The sequence below is a fragment of the Bubalus bubalis genome, chromosome X, assembly GCF_019923935.1.
Source record: "Bubalus bubalis isolate 160015118507 breed Murrah chromosome X, NDDB_SH_1, whole genome shotgun sequence".
Lineage (NCBI taxonomy): Eukaryota > Metazoa > Chordata > Mammalia > Artiodactyla > Bovidae > Bubalus > Bubalus bubalis.
This window is the reverse complement of record NC_059181.1, coordinates 35,674,819-35,695,150: the sequence shown is the minus strand read 5'-3', so window position 1 is coordinate 35,695,150 and position 20,332 is coordinate 35,674,819. Positions and strand designations below refer to the sequence as shown.

The 20,332-nt window shown below is 39.1% G+C and overlaps 1 protein-coding gene and 1 pseudogene across 1 annotated transcript in view; both read right to left on the bottom strand.

Moving 5' to 3' along the window:
- CFAP47 (cilia and flagella associated protein 47) overlaps positions 1 to 20,332 on the bottom strand; it is a 497,722-nt gene that overhangs the window by 294,293 nt on the left and 183,097 nt on the right. Inside the window, exons 31-32 of the mRNA XM_006066421.4 lie at positions 7,420 to 7,501; positions 4,316 to 4,444 (exon numbers count right to left, since the gene is read on the bottom strand). Of these exons, the coding sequence (XP_006066483.4) occupies positions 4,316 to 4,444; positions 7,420 to 7,501 (211 nt within the window). The remainder of the gene's footprint in view (positions 1 to 4,315; positions 4,445 to 7,419; positions 7,502 to 20,332) is intronic.
- Positions 17,315 to 17,973, bottom strand: LOC123331958 (annotated as a pseudogene).

The window sequence follows — 20,332 nt, the reverse complement described above, 5'->3', positions numbered from 1 at the left end:
ATGGATTGCAGCCTACCAGGCTCCTCCATCCATGGGATTTTCCAGGGAAGAGTACTGGAGTGGGGTGCCATTGCCTTCTCCTGAATAAACAGTATAATTAAACTTATTATTCAGTTATTCATCTGATCACCTTTTTATTTTCCAGGTTCTTTTGTAGAAGTATGACATTCAATTCTTATAGCACATACAGATTCATCCTTTATTGTACATAAAAGCCCTCTTTATGTAATATAGTTTATATTTAGAAGAGCATTCTGAGTTTAAGTGTTTCTCTTATTGTTTTCACCTCTCTTATGCTTCAGTGACCCATTTTTTAGCTATCAACACATTTTTGTGAATTGGGAATATAATGCAAGGAAATAGCAACAACTAAACATGCAAATTTAACAAGCAAAAATAACCAAATGACATAAAATCAAATTGGTTAAGACAAGCTATATCCTGTTATCTAAACTATTAGCAAAGAAGAAATGACAAAGGCATTCTTGAAGTGCACGTATGACCTATAGGAAAGAGACAATTAAAAACTAAAGGGATTTGTGTGAAAACCACAGTCTTCTATTTCTAACTTGTGAAATATCTCAACAACACTGCTTGCTTTTTTAAAGTGAAACTGTCAATCCACGACTGATTTAATAGAGTGCTGAGAGCTACATGCTTCAGACACAATCTATGGAGAAACACTGCTCTGCAGATGATCTACAGGGCAATCATCCATGCCTATGAGTCTATCACTGAATCAGTGAAGAATCTCAACTACAGCTGCCATTCAGATCAGTTTCCAGACAAAAGGATCAACCCACCTGGTAATTACACATAGCACCATGATACAGCAGGACCAACATTAATTTATCATGCTCTCTTGCTATGTCCCTCTGTCTGCCCTGAACAAAATCCTGTTAACATCCTTTGTCTTGTCTTTCAGTGACTGGGAACAAATTCCACACAGTCACCCAAGCCAGAAGCTCACTGTGGTCTTTGACCCCTCTGTCTCCTTCACTTCCATAAGTTATTGTCATTCACCAATTCCTGATTTTTATGCCTGATATTTATGAAAGCTGCTCTTTTCTCATCTTTCCTACTACCTCAAGTATTCTCAGTACCATCACTAGTCACAATGGTCAAAACATGGAAACATATATGTCCATCAACAGATGAATAGATAAAGAAGACGTGGAATATTATATGAAACATAATGGAATATTACTCAGCCATGAAAAAGAACAAAATAATGCTATTTGCAGCAACATGGACGGACCTAGAGAGTATAATGCTAAATGAAGTCAGGCAGAGAAAGATGAATATTAGATAATATTGTTTATATGTGGAATCTAAGAAACAAATAATATAAATGAACTTATATTCAGAACAGAAATAGAGCCACAGACATAGAAAACATGCTTATGGTTACCAAGGGGGAAAGGGGAGGGAGGGGAAGGATAAATTAGGATAGGATTAACATATACACACAACTATACATAAGGTAGATAACCAACAAGGACCTACCATATAGCACAGGAAACTATACTCAATATTGTATACTAACCTATAAGGGAAAAGAATCTGAAAAAGAAATTATGTGTGTGTGTGTGTGTGTGTGTGTGTGTGTATGCATGTATGTGTGTGTATGTATGTCTGTGTGTGTATATATATGTGTGTGTATATATATATAGATCTCACTTTGCTGTACACCTGAAACTAACACAACATTGTCAATCAACTGTACTTCAATAATTAAAAAAAAATTCCCAGTTTCCATAGTGTACCAGAGTGATTTCTATAGAATGCAAAACTGATTATGTCAATCTTGTGTTTAAAATCCTTCAAGATTTCTTTACTGACCTTGTGCTAAAATCCATGAAGTTCAGATGCCTTAGTTTGACTTATGAAGTCAACCACGATCTATTTTCTGACCGTGCTCATAGTCTACTCCTCTTAGTCCCAGCCATACTGTGTTTATTCCTCAGAATATACAATGCTCTATCAAACCCCAGGCATTTCCACTTTGAATTTCCGTTATCTTGAAAAATGTTATTGCCCCATCCTCCAATAAAACTCATCTATTACCTCTGTCACACAAATTGTATTATCTTTCTCTCTAACCTATGCCTCACCTTGCCTACTAAATCCTCCTCATTGTTCAGGGCTCAGTTTAAATTCATCTTTTTCCTAGAAACCTTCTCCAAGGCACAGGCAAGTTAGGTTCCTTTCTATGTGTACTCATCCTTAGTTCTTTGGGTTTACCTTGTCATAACATTTGTCATAGTTTTTTGTAATTGTATTTATTTAATTGCTCACACACTCCAGGACACAAAATCCTTGAAAAGACAGGCTATATCAAGTTTACTTTTATACCCCCAGGGTCTAGTATAGTACCTGGATCATAATAGCTGTTGAATAAATTTATTCAACAAATATTTGCTGAGCCTCTGCTATGTAGCAGGCACACTATTAAGTTTTGAGTTCACAAGTAATAAGTGGTATCTAAATTCATAGACTTTTAGTAGGGAAAGATGGGTTAAATGAACTAGACATACACATGAATGCATGCGGGAGTGAATAAATGAATGGGTGAGTGAAAGAAGCCTACAACCAAGAGTAGGACTAGTTTGTCCATAAACTATATGCAGCTTTTCTGTTTTGGAGTTGCTCCTTTTTATCAGTAGACAAAATTATATATGATGCAGTGTGGAGTTAAGAAAGTAAAGAAGATAGCTTTTTTTTTCCCCCTCCAAATCTATCTTTGGGTGAGAGTCACTAATACCCCCATCATTCCTGTGGGAATTACTAAAAAAAAAAAATACAGGATTTCTCCTCTTGACATCCAGCAATATAGACAGGGCAGGTTGCTTGGGGAAGAAAAGGTAGAGATGGGGGAATAACTGGGAATCAAAGAGCACAACGAACTCTGTAGAGGGTAGGCCTAGGGGGCTGGCTGCAGTGGAGGAGTTCAGAGTGCCAGAGGGCACCTGGGCTCTTGGGCCTGGGCTATTGCTCCCCAGTAGAGAACAATAAGGAAGAAAGCAGAAAACTACATCAGGTAATCTTGGAAGAAAGTATGTATGCATGTTAACCTTTCCTCATTTCTAAACTGGGGATTACTGGTCATGTATGGATGTGAAAGTTGGACTGTGAAGAAAGCTGAGTGCCGAAGAATTGATGCTTTTGAACTGTGGTGTTGGAGAAGACTCTTGAGAGTCCCTTGGACTGCAAGGAGATCCAACCAGTCCATTCTGAAGGAGATCAGCTCTGGGGTTTCTTTGGAAGGACTGATGCTAAAGCTGAAACTCCGGTACTTTGGCCACCTCATGTGAAGAGTTGACTCATTGGAAAAGATTGATGCTGGGAGGGATTGGGGGCAGGAGGAGAAGGATATGACAGAGGATGAGATGGCTGGATGGCATCACCAACTCAGTGGACATGAGTTTGGGTGAAATCTGGGAGTTGGTGATGGACAGGGAGGCCCGGCATGCTGCAATTCATGGGGTTGCAAAGAGTCGGATACAACTGAGCGACTGAACTGAACTGAACTAAGCATTAGAGGCAGATACTATAATTTTCGCCAACATCTATTCTTTAATATTTCCTTTTTTAGGTACTAGAAAATGCCTGTACTTATCAAATTTAGGGGGCTTCCCTGATAGCTCAGTTGGTAAAGAATCCACCTGCAATGCAGGAGACCTTGGTTCGATTCCTGGGTTGGGAATCCACTGAGAAGGGATAGGCTACCCACTCTAGTATTCTTGGGCCTCCCTTGTGGCTCAGCTGGTAAAGAATCCACCCACAATGCAGGAGACCTGGGTTCAATCACTGGACTGGGAAGATCCCCTGGAGAAGGGAAAGGCTACCCACTCCAGTGTTCAGTCCCGGAGAAATCCATGGACTGTATAGTCCATGGAGTCGAAAAGAGTCGGACACGACTGAGCGACTTTCACTTCACTTCACAACAAATTTGAGACTATGTTTTTCAACTTTCCTTGAAGTTAGGTGCAGCAATATGACCAAATTCTGCCCAGTGGAACATGAAATGGAAATGATGCCCTTTTCAGATGATATCCTTAAAAGGTATTTACTTGTCTTCTACTCTTTTATCTGCTCTTCCCTGTTCTGAGAAATGGACCCAGAAATAAAAGTCCAGTACTGAGGATGGAAGAGTCATCTACTATTTCTAAACCACTTCTCCACAATTTCATGGGAAAGAAAAATAATTATTCTATCTTATTTGGGCCACTGTGATTTTTTACAGCAGGATTACCTGTACCTTAACTAATACACTATTCCTATAAATCAACCAAAAAAACCCCAAAACAGTTACCTTGTATATCTGAAGGAATACATCAGTCCATGATCGTTTACTCCAGGCTTCAAAATCTGTCATATCTATAACAACAGAATGCTTTCCCTTAGGTATGTGGGAAAACTTGGCTGAGGTAGTAGTGGAAGACTATAAGAAATAATATATTAAAATATTAATTACAATGCAAGGGAAATGTGAATCCAAAGTTTTAATAACTTAGCATATATATATATATATACACATTTTCTTTTTATAAAACATTTACATGTCCTTGATACCCATTCATGCAGATTTCCAACTCTCCATGTGCCAGTAACAGAAACTATCAACATAGATAGCTTTCTGGAACTCGCAGCCTCTATTTGAGGTCATAGAGTTACTCATTTATTGTACCTGATAGGTCACTCTGTGGCAACAGTGGCAGTTAAATGAGTTCAGTCGCTCAGTATTGTCTGATTCTTTGCAATCCCATGGACTGCAGCATGCCAGGCTTCCCTGTCCATCACCAACTCCTGAAGCTTGCTCAAACTCATGTCCATCAAGTCGGTGATGCCAAATAGACGCAAAATTATTCTGAATTCTGAACCCCCAAAGAGCCATACCCTTTGGATGAAGCCACTGGAACTCAGCAGAGTGCTGAAGAACAGGCCTCTGGATCTTGTGCTAATATAATGTGGCGACTATAGTAACAGTGTTACAACTAACAGAGAGTTTCCTCAAAGCCTACAGACTTCTCAAGACAATTACTCTTCTCAATAGGTCTCCATAAAATGAATTGCATAATATGCAAAAAAATGACTATCTTGCTTAATTTCTCCCTATTCTCCACTAAAACTTAAGAAGGGAAGTGGCAATTTTCAGGTAATTGGAAAAAAAACACAATATTTTCTTTGAAAGATATATATTCTAAACATGTATTTTAAGAAAAAATTCACATAAGTACAGACCATTCTTCATTTCTAAGTCCCTTAAAAGAAGCAATCACCTGTATATTTAAGAAAGCTATGTAATCTATTTTGTATGGGAACTTCACAGAGATTTTTAGACAAATAAAAAATGGCTGTCTGGGGAGGCCTTACAAATAGCTGTGAAAAGAAGAGAAGCGAAAAGCAAAGGAGAAAAGGAAAGATATAAGCATCTGAATGCAGAGTTCAAAGAATAGCAAGGAGAGATAAGAAAACCTGCCTCAGCAATCAATGCAAAGAAATAGAGGAAAACAACAGAATGGGAAAGACTAGAGATCTCTTCAAGAAAATTAGAGATACCAAGGGAATATTTCATGCAAAGATAGGCTCGATAAAGGACAGAAATGGTATGGACCTAACAGAACCAGAAGATATTAAGAAGAGGTGGCAAGAATACACAGAAGAACTGTACAAAAAAGATCTTCATGACCCAGATAATCACGATGGTGTGATCACTGACCTAGAGCCAGACATCCTGCAATGTGAAGTCAAGTAGGCCTTAGGAAGCATCCCTATGAACAAAGCTAGTGGAGGTGATGGAATTCCAGTGGAGCTCTTTCAAATCCTGAAAGATGATGCTGTGAAAGTGCTGCCCTCAATATGCCAGCAAATCTGGAAAACTCAGCAGTGGCCACAGGACTGGAAAAGGTCAGTTTTCATTCCAATCCCAAAGAAAGGCAATGCCAAAGAATGCTCAAACTACCGCACAGTTGCACTCATCTCACATGCTAGTAAAGTAATGCTCAAAATTCTCCAAGCCAGGCTTCAGCAATACGTGAACCGTGAACTTCCTGATGTTCAAGCTGGTTTTAGAAAAGGCAGAGGAACCAGAGATCAAATTGCCAACATCCATTGGATCATGGAAAAAGCAAGAGAGTTCCAGAAAAACATCTATTTCTGCTTTATTGACTATGCCAAAGCCTTTGACTGTGTGGATCACAATAAACTGTGGAAAATGCTGAAAGGGATGGGAATACCAGACCACCTGACCTGCCTCTTGAGAAACCTATATGCAGGTCAGGAAGCAACAGTTAGAACTGGACATGGAACAACAGACTGGTTCCAAATAGGAAAAGGGACTTCGTCAAGGCTGTATATTGTCACCCTGCTTATTTAACTTATATGCAGAGTACATCATGAGAAACGCTGGACTGGAAGAAACACAAGCTGGAATCAAGATTGCCAGGAGAAATATCAATAACCTCAGATATGCAGATAACACCACCATTATGGCAGAAAGTGAAGAGGAAATACAAAGCCTCTTGATGAAAGTGAAAGTGGAGAGTGAAAAAGTTGGCTTAAAGCTCAACATTCAGAAAACGAAGATCATGGCATCCAGTCCCATCACTTCATGGGAAATAGATGGGGAAACAGGGGAAACAGTGTCAGACTTTTTTTGGGGGGCTCCAAAATCACAGCAGATGGTGACTGCAGCCATGAAATTAAAAGATGCTTACTCCTTGGAAGGAAAGTTATGGCCAACCTAGGTAGCATATTCAAAAGCAGAGACATTACTTTGCCAACAAAGGTCCGTCTAGTCAAGGCTATGGTTTTCCTGTGGTCATGTATGGATGTGAGAGTTGGACTGTGAAGAAGGCTGAGTGCTGAAGAATTGATGCTTTTGAACTGTGGTGTTGGAGAAGACTCTTGAGAGTCCCTTGGACTGCAAGGAGATCCAACCAGTCCATTCTGAAGGAGATCAGCCCTGGGTGTTCTTTGGAAGGACTGATGCTAAAGCTGAAACTCCAGTACTTTGGCCACCTCATGCAAAGAGCTGACTCATTGGAAAAGACTCTGATGCTGGGAGGGATTGAGGGCAGGAGGAGAAGGGGACGACAGAGGATGAGATGGCTGGATGGCATCACTGACTCGATGGACGTGAGTCTGAGTGAACTCCAGGAGTTGGTGATGGACAGGGAGGCCTGGCATGCTGCAATTCATGGGGTCGCAAAGAGTCGGACATGACTGAGCGACTGAACTGAACTGATTATATATATGTCTATGTGTGTGTGTATACACACACACACATACATACTGTCTGGAGAGGCGTAATCCTTAGGATATTTCATAAATAAAAAAATCAAGGATTCTAAACCAAAATCCATTAAATTCAATAATAGTGAATTCAATAATTTCTCAGAAATTAAATTCTCTTACTTTAATTTCAATCCACTTCTTGTAATCTTCCGGTTCAAGCAGAAATTCTGGCAGTACATGAGAAATACAAGCTCCTTGAGCACTAAAATAAAAAAAGGAAAAACAAATTATTATAGAATACTCACAATCCATCTATCACTTTCATGTGAACTTTAATGAAATTACTTCAATGTCATATAGTTTATACATGTACTGAATTTTAATTTTAAAATTTAAAACTTATATAATTTTAAAACTTCCCTTACCAATGAAATGTGCATATAATGTCTCCTTCAGAGAATTAATAATGAGAAATAACTTACTGTCTATAACCATACACATACACATTTACATGCTAATGGGACATAGAGAGTTATATGACTTGGACCCTATTGTCAAGACCGCTTTATTGTTGTTATAATATTATAAAACTGAAAAGTACATGCAAAAAGTTTGAACACAATACAATATTAATTAGATAGATCATTAGTTACCCTATGTTCATTGAATGCCTATCACCACATATGCCTGAATATATTAGAATAACATAAACCATCGCCTATTTTTCCAGAGTATATGCAAAAATTGCAGACTCTTTGATTATATAAACTTGTAGTATCTTAAATGGCAAATATCTACTTATATTATTTTATACATTTAAAAGAATATATATGTATATACTTTATAATATTTTATAGTATTTTTTTCCACTGTCACATTTCTTGAAATACTTTTATCAAAAATCTTCATATGCATGTACACTATTACAAGAACCTCTTTATAGACCTTTAATATAATTTTAGCAGGAGTGTTTCTCAGTGGGATTTTGGGTGTCACTAACTCATTTAGTGAGCAGAGAACACTGCTTACTATAAGCATTTAACAGAGAATTTACCATTAGCATTTTACAGAGAATGCCAGATCTAGTATTTAACTCTATAAACACCCTCAGCAGCTTGCAGTCCTGTAACTAGTGACAAGTGGGGACAAGAAAAAGCAGAAAGATTATGCTGAAAGCTCAAATCTTGAAGATAACACAGATGAATGAAAAGAGGTAGGGCCTGTTTGTGGGAGGTGAGGCAGAGAGCATGGTTCCAGAGTTGTCAAGTTTGCTGTGACCCAGGGCCAGAAAAAGCTATTGGAAGAAATCATGCTACAAACATAAAGCTCCTTTGTTTGGAAAATAAATGTCATTTCTTCTCTTCTCATTTCCCATCTGCATTTACATTATTCCTATGAATCTTCATTACACTGGAATTACTATAGGTTTAAATAAAATCTAATTTTAATGGTACACCACTACTTAGAAGTAGCCACACTAAAGCCTATGTAAGAACTCAGTGAGATGATGCCCCAATAAGTTGAAATCCTAGAGGTAAAACAAAGACAACAACTCAGAGACTTATGAAGAAACTGTAATACTTCCTTGCATGCAAAGCCAAGACAGGATCTGAGGAAAAAATAGTCACTTCTATCAAATGCAACTGAGAGCCTAAGGAAAACTATCAGGGAACCACTAAACTGAGAGTTGCTTGAAGAGGGAGACCACAGGGTATTCATCTGAATATTCCCCAGTGCTCACCAGAGAGTAGGCCCTCAGTAACAAATTGAGGCTAAAGAATGCATTTTTGCATTGTTAAAGGCAAGGCAACAAGCCCCAAATGGAGCTGCCTATACTAAACCTCATGCCACCAAATCAAGACTGAATTACTTTTGGCTCCCCCCAGAAATGGAATTGTAAACCAGTCAATCAGGAATCGCCTGATCAGCACTACTTAGGTCACTTGCCTGACAGACCTGCTTCCCCTAAAGGAAAGTTAACTTGGAATAACTAATCTTTTTTTTTTTTTTTTTGCTGTAAGGGCAGAAAATTTTTTCTTTCTTCCCTTCTAAATTTGTCGGCTTGTCTAATAATCAAATTGACATAGAACAGATTAACAGGGAACAAAACAAATTTAACTACATAACTGTGAAGTGAAGTGAAAGTCGCTCAGTCGTGTCTGACTCTGCAGCATCTCTTGCCCTGTATACCTCTTCAGAGCTCCTTTCTCTGTGCTACACTGAATGCTGACTAGCCGATGAATTGCTGAAAGCCAGTATGATCTTCCCAGGTGGCACTAGTGGTAAAGAACATGCCTGCCAATGCAAGAGACACAGCTTTCATCCCCGGGTTGGGATGACTATAGAGTCCATGGAATTCTCCAGGCCAGAATACTGGAGTGGGTAGCCTTTCCCTTCTCCAGGGGATCTTTCCAACCCAGGGACTGAACCCAGGTCTCCAGCATTGCAGGCAGATTCTTTACCAGCTGAGCTACAAGGGAAACCCTTATGGGAGCCCCACAAAGACATGAAGACTCAAAGGTAGTCAGGCAGTTGAGGCTTACATACTAACCTGAGTTAAGGAGAAGGAGGTAGGGATCTGGGGCTTCAAGGAGGAGGAAAAAAATTCACAGGAAGATAGGAAGTATAAATGTTGGTAAACAAACCTGTGCCATGCCATGCAAATCAGGCTTTCTGATGTAAAAAGTGGTTGCTAGTAATAGCTCCCTTCCTGGTACAGGCCCCCCACCTAAATTCTTTTAGGCAGTTAAGGGAGAGGTAGAAAGCTTTTCATGAGTCTGCTGGTTCTCAGTTGCCATCTGCTCAAAACAATTCCCATACCAAAGTGGGACATTTGGGGATGACTTATTATGTTCCCTCTCATTGCCTCAGTTCAACTTGATTTCTTGCCCCCTTCTGCCTATAAACATCTCTTGCCCTGTATACTTCTTCAGAGCTTCTTTATCTGTGCTAGTCTGAATGCTGACTAACTGATGAATTGCTGAAAGCCAGATCTTCCCAGGTGGCAATAATGGTAAAGAACACACCTGCAAATGCAGGAGACACAGCTTTGATCCCTGGGTTGGGAAGGTACCCTGGAGGAGGGCATGGCAACCCACTCTAATATTCTTGCCCAGAGAAGCCCATGGACAAAGGAGCCTGGGAGGCTCATAGGCTCACTAAGAGTCAGACAAGACTGATGTGACTTAGCATAGCAGTAAGGACTTTAAAATTTACTCAGCTGAATTGTGTTGTTGCTTTATTTTTTAAACATAGAAATATTTATTTAGTAAAGTATGATCCAAACATTGTTCTTCTTTTTAAATTTTACTTTATTTTTAATTGGAGGATAATTACTTTACAATATTGTAATGGTTTTTGCTATACATCAACAGGAATCAGCCATAGGTATACACATGCCCCCTCTCTCTTAAACCTCCCTGCCACCTCCCTCCCCACCCCACCACTCTAGGTTGTGACAGGGCACTGATTTTGGGTTCCCTGTGCCATACAGCCGGAGAAGGCAATGGCACCCCACTCCAGTACTCTTGCCTGGAAAATCCCATGGATGGAAGAGCCTGGTAGGCTGCAGTCCATGGGGTTGCTAAGAGTCGGACACGACTGAGTGACTTCACTTTCACTTCTCACTTTCATGCATTGGAGAAGGAAATGGCAACCCACTCCAGTGTTCTTGCCTGGAGAATCCCAGGGACGGGGGAGCCTGGTGGGCGGCCGTCTATGGGGTCGCACAGAGTCGGACACGACTGAAGCGACTTAGCAGCAGTAGCAGCAGTGCCATACAGCAAGTTCCCACTGGCTACTTTGTTCTTTAACGGCACTTTATAGAGGCTGTTATGAAGTGAGGGGTAATAGAATAAGCCATGCTAAAATATGCCTCTTTTGCATAGTGATTATTTGGAAAAACTGTAGACAGGAGAAAATCTGAAAACAGAGAAAAGTTCTCCATTTGTAAGGGAAATCTACATTTATAAACAAAATTTACATTAGAAAAAGGGACTGTACCAGGAAGAGAGCTATTACCAGGGATAACTTTTGCATCCATGAGACCCATATGTATGGCAGAGTAAGCTTTCTTTATCAAACATTGCCTCCTCTCATCTTCCAGTAAATCCCACCCACCCCCACTCCTCTGACTTACCCTTTGAAGCCCTAGACCCTTAAGCACCTTAGGTCAGGACTGCATATGAATTTCAATATTCTGGCTGCCTTCTGAGTCATAACTTTGTGAGGCTACCATACTACTTACATACATAATTAAACCTGGGTTTTTTTCCTCATGTTAATCTGTCTTTCTTCATGGCAAATAGATGGGGAAACAGTGGAAACAGTGGCTGACTTTATTTTTCTGGGCTCCAAAATCACTGCAGATGGTGATTGCAGCCATGAAATTAAAAGATGCTTACTCCTTGGAAGGAAAGTTATGACCAACCTAGATAGCATATTGAAAAGCATAAATATTACTTTGTCAACAAAGGTCCGTCTAGTCAAGGCTATGGTTTTTCCAGTAATCATGTATAGATGTGAGAGCTGGATTATAAAGAAAGCTGACACCTAAGAATTGATGCTTTTGAACTGTGGTGTTGGAGAAAACTCTTGAGAGTCCCTTGGATGGCAAGGAGATCCAACCAGTCTATCCTAAAGGAGATCAGTCCTGGGTGTTCATTGGAAGGACTGATGTTGAAGCTGAAACTCCAATAGTTTGGCCATCCGACGTGAAGAGCTGACTCATTGGAAAAGACCCTGATGCTGGGGAAGATTGAAGGCAGGAGGAGAAGGGGATGACAGAGGATGAGATGGTTGGATGGCATCACCGACTCAATGGACATGGGTTTGGGTGGACTCTGGGAGTTGGTGATGGGCAGGGAGGCCTGGCGTGCTGCAGTTCATGCGGTTGCAAAGAGTCAGACACAACTGAGTGACTGAACTGAACTGAATCTGTCTTTTATTCTTGAAGTTCAGCGAAAAACTTAGAGGGGTAAAGGGATAATTAGTTTTCCTCCTCTGTATAAGTCTCGTTTCATTCTTTTCATTTTTAATATATTGCAAGGCTTAATTTCATCAATTGATAAGACAATATTTATCTTTTGCCAATAGATTTCATGTGTGGTCAGTAGTTTTATAGGATTGACTCTCCATTGATTTGATTACATTTATGCAAAGTTTTCTATGTGAATCTTCTTCTGGGTTTACACTGAGTAGAACAAAACAAAATTAATTGAAATGACTTATTAAAATTTAATCTGCAAAATTTTACTTTCTTATTTACTACATAAAACACACAATTTTAGTTGTACAAAGGTTCTCACTCGCTGACATCAAATTTACATGGGGGGGCTAATAACATTTATGATTATTCTGAACTTTAATACATTATTTCCATAATGAAACATATACACATATCTTGGATTAATGGCCCAATTTTATTACCTATACTGTCATTCTCTAAATGTTGAAGAATTTTATCACAGCCAACATATACTGATAGGCATGTATTTGCTGATAAAAGAGCAATAAATTTGAATACCTTGGCTTTAATGCCAAAATTATTCTTCCATACCTGCATCCTCATACCATAAACTGTCAAAACAGAAACTACTCATGTTAATGTTAACCCTACTGGGAGCTGTGCCAATAACAATGCTCCAAGAATAACATGATGATCACAAGTGCATAGAGTTTAATGATGCTATCAGAAAACTTTGATTTTTATAATGTGCAAGTAATAAGGAGTTATTTAAATATCTAGAGTTGTTTTGGTTCACATTTAATATTCCATTAGATTTTAAAAGCAAAACTAAACTTCTAAAATAATGGCATTATGATTTTTGCCTTATTGAATTAGAGCATTTTTACTGAATGAATCATCAAGGACCAAGTGTAGGAAGTGGTAAAATTAAAAGACAAGTCATGTATTTTCTGTTTTAAACTCAAAAAATTTAAATAAAGTTCCCATTTTACCAAATAAAGACACACTTGAACAACCTTACAGACTGGAAGAAAATATTTGCAAATGATGTGACAAACAAAAACTTAATTTCCAAAATACACAAATGACTCCTACAACTCAATAACAACAACAACACTAAATAATAATAATAAAAAAACACCTCAATTGAAAAATGGGCAGAAGACCTAAATAGACAGTTCTTCAAAGAAGATGTACAGATGGTCAACAGATACCTGAAAAGATTCTCATCATCACTAATTGAGAATTAGAGAAATGTAAATCAAAACTTGTATGGATGTGAGAGTTGGACTGTGAAGAAAGCTGAGCACCGAAGAATTGATGCTTTTGAACTGTGGTGTTGGAGAAGACTCTTGAGAGTCCCTTGGACTGCAAGGAGATCCAACCAGTCCATTCTGAAGGACATCAGCCTGGGATTTCTTTGGAAGGAATGATGCTAAAGCTGAAACTCCAGTACTTTGGCCACCTCATGCGAAGAGTTGACTCATTGGAAAAGACTCTGATGTTGGGAGGGATTGGGGACAGGAGGATAAAGGGATGACAGAAGATGAGATGGCTAGAGGGCATCACTGACTCGATGGACGTGAGTCTGTGTGAACTCCGGGAGTTGGTGATGGACAGGGAGGCATGGCGTGCTGCGATTCATGGGGTCGCAAAGAGTCGGACACGACTGAACGAACGACTGAAGTGAACTAACTGAAATCAAAACTACAATGAGATATCACCTCATACCAGTCAGAATGGACATCGTTAAAAAGTCTACAAATAATAAATCCTGGAGAGGGAGTGGGGAATAGGGAACCCTCCTGCATTCATGGTGGGAATGTAAATTGGTAACCCCACTATGGAAAACAGCTCTTTAAAAAAGTAAAACTAAAGCTGCCGTATGATCCAGCAATCCTAGTCCTGGGCCTATTCCTGAAAGTGAAAGTCACTCAGTCATATCAGACTCTTTGTGACCCCATGAACTGTAGTCCATGGAATTCTCCAGGCCAGAATACTGGAGTGGGTAGCCTTTCCCTTCTCCAAGAGTTCTTCCCAACCCAGGGATCGAACCCAGGTCTCCCACATTGCAGGTGGATTCTTTACCAGCTGAGCCACAAGAGAAGCCCAAGAATACTGGAGTGGGTAGCCTATTCTTTCCCCAGGGGATCTTCCTGACCAAGGAATTGAATTCAGGTCTTTTGCATTGTAGGCAGATTCTTCACCAACTGAGCTATGAGGGAAGCCTATATTGAGACAAAACTAAATTTAAGAAAGTACATGGGCCCCAGTGTTCATTGTAGCACTACTTGCAATAGCCAAAACATGGAAACAACCTAAATGTTCATTAAAAGATGAATAAACAAAACATGGAATATATATATGTATATATTTACACAATGGAATATTAGTCAGGCATAAAAAGAATGAAAGTGAAAGTCACTCAGTCATGCCCGACTCTTTGTGACCCCATGGACTTAGTTCATGGAATTCTCTAGGCCACAATACTGGAGGGTGTAGCCTTTGCCTTCTCCAGAGGATCTTCCCAACCCAGGGATCGAACCCAGGTCTCCCACATTGCAGGCAGATTCTTTACCAGCTGAGCCACAATGGAAGCCCAAGAATACTGGAGTAGGTAGCCTATCCCTTCTCCAGCTGATTGTCTTGACCCAGGAATTGAACTGGGGTCTCCTACATCATAGGCGGATTCTCTACCAACTGAGCTATGAGTGAAGCCCTAAAAAGAATGAAATAATGCCCTTTGCAGCATACATGAATGGAAATAGAGATTATCATCCTATTATCATTACTAGTGAAGTAAGTGAGAAAGAGAAAGACAAATACAATGAACATATTTATGAAACAGAAACATACTCATAGACAGAGAGAATAAACTTGTGCTTTCCAAAGCAGGGATAGGGAGGGAAGGATTGGGAGTTTGAGATTAGTAGATAAAAACTATCATATATACAATGGATAAGCAACAAGGTTCTACTATATATCACAGGGAACTATATTCAATATCCTGTGATAAACCATAATGGAAAAGAATATGAAATATACATATATATGCATATATATATATATGAGTCACTTTGCTGTATAGGAGAAATTAACACAGCATTGTAAATCAACTATACTTCAATAACATTTTTAAAAATTTAAAAAAAGGCAGACATCTTTGACAAATAGTTGTTTTCTGGAATTCTTTTTTTAAAGATTTTTTTAATAGTCCCCTGTAACTGTTTATTAGAATGTGAATATATTCCAAATCAATAACTTAAAAAAAAATCAAGTTACAGAGCATGCATAAAATACAAAAGAGCAATTTATGAGGAGGCAATGGCACCCCACTCCAGTACTTTTGCCTGGAAAATCCCATGGATGGAGGGGCCTGGTGGGCTGCAGTCCATGGGGTCGCTAGGAGTTGGACACGACTGAGCGACTTCATTTTCACTTTTCACTCTCATGCATTGGAGAAGGACATGGCAACCCACTCCAGTGTTCTTGCCTGGAGAATCCCAGGGACGGCAGAGCCTGGTGGGCTGCCGTCTATGGGGTCGCACAGAGTCGGACACGACTTAAGCGAGTTAGCAGCAGCAGCAGCAGTAGTATCTTCATAACCAATACACCAAAATAATAAAATGGCTACAGAGGAAAACTAAATCGACAGCAATGCCTTTCGTGCACCCTTCAAGTCAAGAGCACCGCAAAAGACAGAAGATTAACTATGAAACATAGCAATCTAGGCAAGCCCACACACATGTATATTTTGGGGATATTCCACCATCCTGAACAGTATCAATTTAGTTGACACAACTTTCAGACACTTCAGAGTTAAGTGCTTAATATTATCCACAAAAAATAAAACTAAATATTAGTGTGCACAGTTCAGAATGAGAAATGAGCTGCTCCATTGATTTCAATAATGTAGTGGAAGAAAACTTTCAGGTTTGTACAATGCATTCTATTTAAACTCAAGGTACTATTTCATCTTACATGCCAAAAGAATGCATGCCTTCAAGTGGTACCACTTGAGCAGAAATTAACCTCTCTTGTATTCTTTAGACATACTGAAACCAGATATTTAACTGGACTATATTCCATAATATACTACAAAACTCAAAAATCAGCATTGTTAAAATAATTGTCCATGCCTGCTGGTGGCTATGGTGGTAAAACTAGGTTGCATTTACTGGAAGGTTTTAAGACAAAATTAACATTTTGCCTTCGGATACTAAGAGCATTATTGCCTGAGCAATAAAATGCCATGTTATATACTGCTGGGAAATTAGATAAGTTAAATGACTTGGGCTGCCTGATTACTGTAACAGAGGCACCTCAGGCAGAATTCCACCATTCTCTCCAGTTCCCAGCTACTACTGAAATCATCACAGTCTTTTGTGTTGATTAAGATAATTCTTCTCCAGAAAAAAGTGTTTGCCCCTCTATAATCAACTTTGATGTTTACAAAAATTAAAAAACAAAATTTACTAAACTGCATAACCCTATTAAGGAATTTTAGAAATTGACTTCCAGAATTATGGAAAATTTATACGCTCTCAAAAGTCTGCTATGTTTATAGGACAATTCTTAGATTTATGGAAATATACTCTGCACTGAGAGGACAGTATGTTAATTATAAGCTGCTCTGTGGCAAAATGATAGCTTATTTCTACAGTCTTCTTAATTTGATTTAATCAAGACCAATAGGTCTGAACTTCAAGGGATCAAGTTCTTTTATGTCCTACAGTGACAGCTTCCATGATGAAAAGTAAACAATAATTGAGGAATCCAAACATTCAGCTTATTAAACTAAGGCTAGTGAAGCCATAGCATGAAAAAAAGCTGCAGTCATTTGGAACAAATGGATGTTTTTATAAAGCTAAAATCAAAAGACTTAAGACATGGAAAAATTCATAAGTATGTGGAAGTAATAAACACAAAAATGACCACAAGAATTACAAATATATTTAAATCTCAGACCTGGCAATTGGATTATACACAGTCTTCTAGGGGAAAAGAGAAACACCTTATGTGTTCTGACAGCACTGCACCTTTGGCTTGTTTTCATTGCTTGGTGGAACATGAATAGGAACCACATTGTTGCCTGGAGACATGTCATTTTCACATCTGTCTGACATTTGCTTCTGAGAAACAATGTGGTATATCTCTGTCAAGATTATCTGAAAACCAGCTTCCACATTTGTAGGGTCTAGAGCAGATGTCTCAATGACAAACCATTTTCTTCTGCAAAAGCTCTTGATGCATCTGCAGGAACTGTCCTGAGATGGTACAAATTGCTCTTATTGCCCACAAGCATGATAACAATATTACTATCAGCATGATCTCTCAGTTCTTTTAGCCATCGCTCTACATTTTCATATGTGAGATGTTTAGCAATGTCATAAACCAATAAGGCACCTACAGCTCCACAATAGTATGCTGATATTGTACCATGGTATCGTTCTTGCCCTGGCAAGTCCTGTATCTGTACCTTTATTTTTTTTCCCATCAACCTGGATGCTTCTTGTTGCAAACTCTACTCCAATGGTGCTCTTGCTTTCAAGACTAAACTCATTTTGAGCAAATCGAGACAGGAGATTACTCTTTCCAACACCAGAATCTCCAATAAGGACAGCTTTGAAGAGGTAGCTGTAGTTGTCGTCGTGGGTGCCCACTGTGCAGCCTAGAAGTGAAGGGGTGGGAGCAGCAGTGGTACCGGTGGGACCAGAGGGCATCACTGCAGGGGCAACCCGAGCACTGAGTTTCAGCTGCCAGACCATAAAGAACCCCTCAAAGATTTTTTTTGGATGTGCACCATTTTTTTTGACGTGCACTTGTGCACCAAGTCCTTACTGAATTTGTTACAATATTGCTTCTGCTTTATGTCTTTTGGTTCTTAGGTCCCCAACCAGGGATTGAGCCCACACACCCTTGCACTGGAAAGCAAAATCTTAACCACTGGACTGCCAGGGAAGTCCCTTCTGGCATTCTTATTTCAACAAAACATTTATTTCTAATAGATGAAGAGATTCTTAAAATATTCTATTTCCTGAAATATCACAAGAGTCATTTTATGGTATGTCATGAATGATTACCATACTGCAGTAATTTAAGAAAACATTTTGGCATATCAAAGCCACAGATCATAGCTAAGCTAAGCTAAGTTGCTTCAGTCATGTCCGACTCTGTGCGACCCCATAGACGGCAGCCCACCAGGCTCCCCCATCCCTGGGATTCTCCAGGCAAGAACACTGGAGTGGGTTGCCATTTCCTTCTCCAATGCATGAAAGTGAAATGTGAAAGTGAAGTTGCTCAGTCGTGGCCGACTCTTAGCGACCCCATGGACTGCAGCCTACCAGGCTCCTCCTTCCATGGGATTTTCCAGGCAAGAGTACTGGAGTGGTGTATGGATCTATTATCCATAGATCATAATTTATTTAAATTAATAATAAAAATCTACTATGGGTCATCTAATATACATTTTATTATTTCTATTACTTAAAAAAAATATTTATTTGGCTCTACCAGGTCTTAGTTCTGGCATGTGAACTCTTAGTTGCCATATGTAGGATCTAGCTTCATGACCAGGAATCGAACCCTGGCCCCCTGCATTGGGAGCGTGGAGTCTTAGCATTGAACCACCAGGGAAGTCTCTATTTCTAATACTTTTTATCAACCAAAGAAATTTAGTAATTATCATCATCAATTTTATAGATACTGAAATTGGATCTTAAACACGTTAAGTATTAATAACTTATGCAAAGCCACAAAAGTACAAAAAATTTACAGTTTAAGCCTTCATCTGTCTGATTCAAAAGTCTATGCTTTTAATCTACTTCAGTGTACTCTTCCAGAATCACTTCTTTATGCTGTTGCTCAGAAATACTGATATAAATTTTTAAAGAGAAAAAAAGAGAAATCACAAATGAAATAAAATTTACTTATAAAGGATAAAGGGTTAGTTTTTCTAAGTATATATTTTTAGTACATGAACAATTTATTTTAAAAATCAATGAGTTCAACAGACTGGGAATAGTTCTGAAAACAATGGTATCTCATTGCAAGTGAGGTTTATGAAGAGTTTTTAACAACATGGGGAAAAGTTTAAGTTTAAAACAAGCAGGATTACAATATGTTTGGAAGGTGGGGTGGAGCGCGGGGGCTTCCTTGGTGGCTCCACCAAGGTGGGTCCACCTGCCAATGCAGGAGACACAGGTTCGATCCCTGGTCTGGGAATATTCCACATACCTAGGAGCAACTAAGTCCATGTGTCACAAGTGAGTCTATACTCCAGAGCTTGGGAACCACAACTACCCAGCCCATGCACTGCAACCACTGAAGCCCATAAGCTCTAGAGCTCATGCTCTGCAACAAACGAAGCCACTTCAATGAGAAGTCCACACACTGCAACTAGAGAGAAGCCCTCTGCAGAAAAGCCCATGTGGCAATGAATACCCAATACAGCCAAAAATAAAATAAATAAATAAAAATTTAAAAAATACATTTTGAAGGAAATTTCAACTAAGAAATAAATCCCATAAACTTGACTTGAAGGAAATACAGTAAAATGTTAACCAAAGTTAAAAAATAGTCAATGAAATTAGAAAGTAACAGTTATAGTAGTTTCATTTTATGTGATATCCTACTTTACAGTTTCAATGTAGGACATCTGATGTTTATATTCTGCTTTTATATTTTTATATTATAGAAATTACAAATAAAAAAGTTTATTTTTTCAATGAAAATCACATTATAAAAATGATTACTGAATATAAACAAATTAAAGTATATCAAAGGATATTCAGTTCAGTTCAGGCAGTTCAGTTGCTCAGTCGTGTCTGACTCTTTGCGACCCCATGAATCGCAGCATACCAGGCCTCCCTGTCCATCACCAACTCCCGGAGTTCACCTAGACTCATGTCCATCGAGTCAGTGATGCCATCCAGCCATCTCATCCTCTGTCGTCCCCTTCTCCTCCTGCCCCCAATCCCTCCCAGCATCAGAGTCTTTTCCAATGAGTCAACTCTTCGCATGAGGTGGCCAAAGTACTGGAGTTTCAGCTTCAGCATCATTCTCTATGGCACTGTATTAGTCAACTCAGGCTATCATAAGAGAATACCACAGGCTGGGTCTCTTGCA